This window comes from Cervus elaphus, chromosome 16 (genome assembly GCF_910594005.1).
Source record: "Cervus elaphus chromosome 16, mCerEla1.1, whole genome shotgun sequence".
NCBI classification, from domain to species: Eukaryota; Metazoa; Chordata; class Mammalia; order Artiodactyla; family Cervidae; genus Cervus; species Cervus elaphus.
In genome coordinates, this window is record NC_057830.1 from 40,638,936 (window position 1) to 40,646,750 (window position 7,815).

General features: G+C 57.2%; 1 protein-coding gene across 1 annotated transcript in view; it reads right to left on the reverse strand.

Moving 5' to 3' along the window:
* LOC122710047 overlaps nt 1-5,133 on the reverse strand; it is an 83,265-nt gene extending 78,132 nt beyond the window's left edge. The window contains exons 1-3 of the mRNA XM_043927491.1: nt 5,075-5,133; nt 3,725-3,856; nt 2,803-2,866 (exon numbers count right to left, since the gene is read on the reverse strand). Coding sequence (XP_043783426.1) covers nt 2,803-2,866; nt 3,725-3,856; nt 5,075-5,133 — 255 coding nt within the window. The remainder of the gene's footprint in view (nt 1-2,802; nt 2,867-3,724; nt 3,857-5,074) is intronic.
* Nucleotides 5,134-7,815: the final 2,682 nt, after the last annotated feature.

The window sequence follows — 7,815 nt, forward strand, 5'->3', positions numbered from 1 at the left end:
TAAGTCAGTTTCACACATCAGGGTCCAGGAGGGGTGTCATGTCAGAGACCCCTGGACAGCAGAGAGGATGGAAATGGTGGGAGAAGGGTCCTGGAGGCAGGCGGCCCAGGCCTTCCTTCTGCAGGCGCGCCTCTTCCGCCCATCCCCCACTGCCCTGTCCCTCTGATGGCCAGGGTTCCCAGGAAATGGACAAGAGCAGCTTGTGGGCCAACATGTTTCCTTGTACCTGAAATCCATCAGCATTTTTCAAGTCCAACCTCAAAGCCAGGGCATTATTTATGTCCATTGGTCATTGCCGAGAAGGCCACACAGGAAAATCCCAGCTGCGTACCAGAGGTGACAGAGGCCCGCAGTGCCCTGATGTTGAACTTGACTCCGGTTTTGGCAGAATTTTTAAGGCTGCAGACATGTGAACCGTACAAGGTCAGTTTGCTTTCATGTGGCCGATCGGGGCTCGTCACCATACCCCAAGGCTGGCGGGCTGCAGTTTCTCCCCGTTCCTCCCCGGAGATGGTGTGAGCCACAGCGACATCTCTTTCCTGGTTTTGTGGATGTTGGTTTTAGAAAAGCAAGCGAGGAGCTGCCTGTTAGAGGATGGGACCTGCCTCAACAACAGACTCTAGGACCCCCGGGTAGGCGGTGAGGGTACCTGAGCTCCCAGGCCGGCTCAGACCCCGCCCAGCCACTCTGAGGCCACGTGTGTGGGTCCAGAGCCAGCCCGGCCACTTCCTGGGGGCTGAGCAGTCTCAGGCAAGTGGTTTCCCCACTCGGGACCTCAGTTTTTCTGTCTGAGGAATGGAGGTGATGGCACATCCTCCCTGCTGGGGGGTGGGCAGGGCTGCCGTGGACACGGGGTGGGGGGAAGGGCATGTTTCTTGCCGTTTCCAGTTGAGGCCTTGTGGGCATGAGCTGGTGTCCGAGTGCGTTCCCAGACTTGGCTCAGTGTGGTGATGAGCATGGAGTTGGGGGGCGGTGGTCCCTCCTCATAGCCTGGACATCGGGGTGGGGGTTCTTGACTTTGAGGCACCTGAAGTCTAATTTCAGCAGCTCCATATGTAAGGACAGTGCAGCACCAGATGTTCTCAGGGACTTGTCGTCCCGGACGCAGACCCCCATCCCCACCCCACCCTGTGTGGGCATCCTGACCCGGATTGTGGTACAGGGGTCAGATCCCTTTACTGAGGGAAGGAACTGAGGCTCTGAGAGGCGGGGCAAGGAGATCGAGGGCCTTGGGCCCCACAGGGGCAGAGCCAGCACTTGAACTTGGGTGCTGGGTCCTCACGTGAGACTCTGCCCTGAACCGTGAGAACTGGACTGTAGAGAGGGTTGAGTGCCAAAGAATTGATGCTTTTGAACTGTGGTGTTGGAGAAGACTCTTGAGAGTCTCTTGGACTGCAAGGACATCAAACCAGTCAATCCTAAAGGAAATCAACCCTGAATATTCACTGGAAGGACTGATGCCTGAAGTTGAAGCTCCAATACTTTGACCAACTGATGTGAAGAGCTGACTCATTGGAAAAGACCCTGATGCTGGGAAAGATTGAGGGCAGGAGGAAAAGGGGGCGTCAGAGGATGAGATGGTTGGATGGCATCACTGACTCTATGGACATGAGTTTGAGTAAGCTCTGGGAGATGGTGAAGGACAGGGAAGCCTGGTGTGTTGCATCGATGGAGTCTCAAAGAGTCGGACGTGACTTAGTGACTGAACAACAACAAAATGTGGTCTTCAGCCCCCATCTCACTCCTACCCCCAGGCTCAGTGCCTCTGCCATGAGCCTCTTCTACAGTGAGGTGTCAGGGGCCGTTGTCTAGTCCCAAAGCTATTCATATTTATATTCATAATTGCACCATTACACATTCACTTCTTTGGCCCTAAAGTTTTTATGTCTCTTGAGTCTTAAGCACTAAGGCTTTTATACAGCCCACCTGGCTTCCTTTGGGCCTCTCTTTGTTTTATGGAAGTGTACTTGTTATAAAGTGAATTCTGGACATGTTTTAAGACTCTTGTCTTTAAAGTTCGTCAAGGACAGCTCCGCCCGGGTCCCAGGTAGTCGGGCTGAAATCTGTGCCCTTCAGGTTGCGGTTCTGACGTCCTCCCATGTCTCTAGGCCGGTTGTGTGCCAGAGTCAGGTCTTTCTGGCTCCTCGGGAACTCTGCCAGCCAGGTGTAAACCCTTTGGTACATGAATCAGGCCACGGCGGGAGTATTTACACCATGGAAATTGGCACATGATCCAGCTACAGATCAGGGTTGGGTTTTCTTCCTGGAGAGCAGGGAGTGGGCAGGGGGCTGCATACGTTATCAGCATGCTCCTTCTCTGTGCCCACGTGTCTCCCTTTCCTGAAGAGGTCAAGGGTCTTCAAAAGTGTCTACTATTTTTGCTTCTCGTTATGACACTTTTTTATTTCTGCACGTTCTGTTTGGTTCTTTTCCAAGTTGGCTGTGTCATTTTTTTTTTAATGGTTCCTGTCCTTTGAAGGACCTTTCTATCTTGAGGTTTATTTCTGTAAACAAGGAGAGCTTAACCAGTTTATTAGATTTATTATCCATCTAATCCTCTCAGGATCCCAAAGTTGAAGGGGTCACTTCTGCTGGTTCTCCTCTAGCTGTCTTTCATCCTGGTGGGCCTGGCACTTTCCCCACTGGCCACCACCCTTCCACAACCCGTGGGGTAGTTCCCAAGCCTGGGAAGAAGGTGCCCTTATCCAGAAAGACTTGGCACTTGCATTCTCCACTCATCTGAGGGCGTTATGGATAGGAACACATTGAGCCAAGGTCACAGGCTGACGTGCCTGGACTCACTGGGGTCCTAACCCGTTCCTTCTCCTGCTTGGCACCAGCACCACCTTCCTTGTAATTCCCGGGTCTGGAGGAGGGAGGCCCTTTCTGGGTCACCTGAAAGTGTCATCTCCTGGGAGTCCAGCTCCATCCGGAGGGAGGTGTCTTCTGTTAGACTCCCCATCTGGGCAGTTGCTCCTCTGGGTCTTCTCAGGTCTTCGGCAACTTTAGTGAGTGACACTATTTTTTTTTTTAATTGTTTTCCACGAGAGGCTGGATCTGAGTAATCTACCCACTCATCATCAAAGTAGGCCTGTGACTGAATACATGTCTTTTATTCCTTCAACAAGCCAGGCCTTGGGAGCCAGACCCTGTGCCAAGAGTTGAGGGGTAAATCTGCCCCAGCCAGTCCTGCGGCCCCAGCTCGTTCAGACAGCACGTTCTGTGTCCAGGCTCACTGGAGACAGTCAGGGTACCGTGTCCAGGATGTGTCGAAGGCATGCTTATGCCAGCGCCCCATGTGACCGCGCCCGAGTAACCTCAGCAGCTCCTCCCGGGCGGTGCAGATGTGGTCAGCAGGAACCACGGTGCAGAAATGCCTCCCTGCCGACCCTTGCCCAGGGACTGAGCACTTTCCTGTCCCCTCTGGGAGTCGTCCAGGTGGAGGGCGGGCATGAGAAAGCCAGGGTCAGACCCCAGTGGCGGTCCCAGCCTGCCCCCTCGTCCACGAGTATTAAAGTGAAGCCGGTGATGCGGCCAGAGGTCGGGGAAAGACCGCAGGGGGACTGTCCCCCCGGCCCTCCTGGATCACTCAGCAGATATCATCAAGCTGGACTCCTGTGAGATGACACGTTCAGGTGACCGAGAAAGGGCCCCTGTCTTCCACCTCTGGGACTGGAAGGAGGGCGGTCCTGGTGCCGATCAGGAGAAGCATGATGAGGCCCACCCCGTGCCAGACGCTGTCCCTCCTGGGGGCACGTCGGTCACCTGAGCAGACCGATCCAGCCTGGAACCAGACTTCCAGCTCACACCCACAAGGGACCCCGGTGCCAACAGGAAGAGCAGGCAGGCCCCAGGGCTGCCAAGAGTGCGCCCGGTCATTAGGGACTGACCGGGCATCACGTGCCTTGAGCACATTCGAGGCGAACACGACCCCTCCCGCAGAGCAGCCGTGGCCTCAGAGGCCCTCCTGCGGTGGGGTTATCCTTGGGGCTGAGGAAGCCGAGGGCACAGAGGCGGGGAAGCGGTCAGACGTCCGGCCCAGGCCTTCCCCCGGGGCTCCGGGGCCTCCTGGCCGGGCGGTGCTCTGGAGCCGTCTGTGTGTCCCTGCCGTGTACACACGCTCCCCCCAGCTGGACCGTGAGCCGGGGAGGGGTGCACACACGATGCCGTGGAGGCCCCCAGCACCCTCGGGCCTCAGCTCTTGGCACCCCCTAATTCCCTGATGGCAGTGAGGGGGCCCTCTGGGGTGGGCAGCAGCTGTGGGGTCAGGGTGGGCTGGGGAGGTGTGCTGCCCGGAAGCCCTCTGGGGGCAGCTAGGGACCCCATGCTCAGCCTCGCTGAGGCCAACCTTCCAACAGCCTCGGAGCCTGCCCTTCAGCGGAGATGGGTGACCATGATATACAACACACAGGCTCAGGCAGCCGAGGGGACGAAGAGGGGCCCTGGCGTCCTCGAGCACCAGGAATCCCTCACGGGGCCGTCTTTGCTTGTTCTGTGATTCCCTTCTTCCTTCTCAAAGGAAAGTGCCGGGAACGACTGTGGTGGGGTCTCCGTTCCTGTGAGTTGAGCCGGGAGTGGAGGTTTAACCCCGTCCAGTCTGTGCTGGGTGAGCCTCCCCATCCCCTCTGCACCTTGGACGGCACAGTCCGGGTCACTGTTCTGGGCCTTCTTGGCTCTTTAGCAACATTAGGTGTGACATTTGTTTTATTTCTTGTCTTTGTCCAGCCTTTGGTGGCAGTCCATTGCAAGGACCCTGACTCTGTCCCTTCCCCGGGCCCCTTGGCTCTCCACACGTCCATGCCAAGGCTCGAGGCCCCTGCGGTTCTGTGGCCTCCAGACTCCCCACCCAAGGGGCCGGTCTGGACAGAAGCCTCCGCTCTGGGGCGTCTGGCTAGGGGAGGGGACCGGCGTCTCTCAGTTTCTTCGCACCAGGAGCAGACTGCTGTCAGGCTGGGCGCCAGGGTTTAAATCCTCCCATGTGTGTAAGAATGAGGACATCCCGTGTGTTCACTGAGTCCCACGACCCTTTCCCGATCCTGCCAGCTGTTTTTCTGGGAGAGACCCTGTCGCTCACGTAAACAGCGGAGCGTGTTTCCCAGCGATGCCGGCCCGGCACTGCTTCTTGACCACCATCGAGAGAAATCTCCACGGACTCGGGGGAATGTACTTTGGGTCTTTGCGTGCGGCTGAGCAGAGCACAAAAAATAAACCTGGGCTCTAACAGGAAAGACGGGTTGGCCGTATGGGGCCATCCACGGTCATTCCTAGCGCGCCATGTGGTCAGCCCTGCCCAGGAGCCCCCAGGCTAGAGGTCTTCCTAGGGCAGGTGAAGCACCTTCCAGCTTCTTTGCAAAGAGAGTCTGTGCAGGGGTGGTCTTAGCGGCCTCAAGGTCATGGAGAGGCAGCAAGCCTCAGCCACCAGGTTGGGCGGGGGTGCTGAGAGCACCAGGAACTCCCCCCACCTGTGAAGCAAGTCACGAATGGCGAATTTTGCAGAGGAGCAAAAGGTGGGCTCACAGAGGCTGAGTCACTCTCAGAGACAACACAGGAGCAGACCGACTGCGACACAGGTCGCTGAAACCACGGCTCCCTCCTGTGCCCTTCTGACCTGCCCCTTGAGGGCAGCAGGACGATCTGGGCTCCCCTGGCCTGAGCCCCCGGGCCTGCCTCCCCTTGTCTGTGCTGGGATGTGTGCATTCCCAAACCTGTGTGCTGCGTCCCCCGGCCCTGGGCCGTCATGGCAGGCTCCAGGCTCCCTGCAGGTGAGCCCCAAGCCCTCCAGCATACCTCTGAGCCCTGCTTATCTGGTCGCTGTGCCCGAGTGTCCTGACCCTAGCTGTCTTCTTGAGGCAGCCTTGGGACTGAGGTCCTAGAGTCCTGCTTCTTCGAAGCTCCCTGCACCAAGCCCAGTGAGGCTCTCCCCTGTGGCTTTATGACAAGTGTGGTGGGCTGAGTGGTGGCCCCGAAAGCCGTCTATCCTTCTGCAGCCTGCAAAGGTGACTTATTCCGGTGAAAGGTCTCAGCAGATGGAAGTAAGTTACTGACCTCTGCACCAGATCACCTGGGATGCTTGTGGACCCTAAATTTAATGACGGGTGTCTTTGGAAGAGAAGAGGGGGGATCTGAAGCACAGAGCCACCCAGGGCAGAAGGTTTGCGCAGATAGACGCAGAGGTTGGGGTGATGTGGCCACAAGCCCAGGGAGGCCTGGGGACCCCACGGGCTGGACCAGGCCAGAGGGACCCTCCCCTGGAGCCTCTCGAGGGAGTTCAGGCCTGCCCACACGTTGATCACAGTTTCTGACGGTGGAACTTGGGGAGGATGAATGTGTGTTAAAGCTGTCCAGTCTGTGGCCAGTGGCTGTAGCCGCCCCTGGACACCGAGAGTGAACTTGCCGGCTCCGAGGTGAGAACAGTGGCAGGACCTGCCATCCCCGCCGCCCCCCCCGCCATACGCACACAACCTTGTCATGAGGTTAAATGAGTTCATACGCACAGAGGCCTGAATCAGGGACTGACACTTGGATCTCAGCCCCCTTCACCTCCTCCTTGTCGTCGTCATCACTGTCATTGTTAGGGCCCTCATCCACTCATTCAGTGGACACGTGGTGCTCCTGCACGGCCCCGATGTGGACAGCGAGGCCAGCGACCTGGGAGGCTCCACACAGGCCTCACCCTGCCTGCTGGGGCCGCGTGGACAAGGCCTGTGCAGTGACACGGAGGCCCCGGCAGAGGCTGAATCCTCCGGTCATGGGAGGCACGGGGGCCTCCGCATCAGAGGTGGAGGGATAAGCCGGGGTCATCCAGGCGGGTGCAGCCCTTCACTCAAAGTGGGGGAAGAACCCCACGTGGCACCCGGTGTCCAGGAGGCTCCCCTTGCCCTGGCGGGCTGCAGACATAGCCATGGATGACCAGGAGTCTGCATCTCACTAGGGCCCGAGGCTGGCGCTGAGTGAATCCTCAGTGAGGTTTTTTCCTGAAAAGCCATCCTACGTGGCTTTGGCTCCATTGCTTTTTGCCACAAACCTACAGTGATCCCAAGAACTTTGTACACTTCACAGGTAGTGACTGGACGTGGAGCCCAGCACAGACCCAAATCAGTCCTGCCCTGAGTCCCACGGCCTGGCCACACCACCCCCCTTCCATGGCCTGGCTTTCTTCTGCCAGGACCTTCAGAATGGTGGAAAGGCAAGTGTGGCCTCAAGCTGGGGGGCCCAGTGTGGGCTCCTAGCCCCTGGGGGTCCCCTTGGTGGACCATAGTCCCCACTGCCGTCGGGCAGCTCTGTCCCGGGGAATGTCGTGTTTCCTTGCTTTTTTGTGATGCGGCACCCCAGTTATCTTGGGGCGATTGGGAAGACTGCTGGTGTTACATGTGCATGCCTTAGATGGGGAAAGATTATTGCTGCATTGACCCTGCTCACTCGATACTGAGAGTCTGTTAAACACAAATGGCAAGGGGAACAGAGAAAAAAGAAAAATGGAGAGTTGCTGAGTTGCTTCAGGTCTCACCTGTGATTAAGTGTATGTATAGCCTGCACGTGACCCCGGGTTTCCACACCTGCCAGCTACCAGGTGCCAGGAGCTGATTTTAGAACCCCAGCTTCACTAAGGAGTCATTGACAGATATGGTTTGTGTGTATTTCAAGTCTACATTGTGATGACTTGATGCCCATAGACGTCATGGAATGATTGCCCAACACACGCATCGCGTGACATAGTTAACTCTGTGTGTGTGTGTGTGTGTGTATCTTAATGTTGTTCTTATAATCCATGGAGAAGGCAATGGCAACCCACTCCAGTACTCTTGCTTGGAAAAT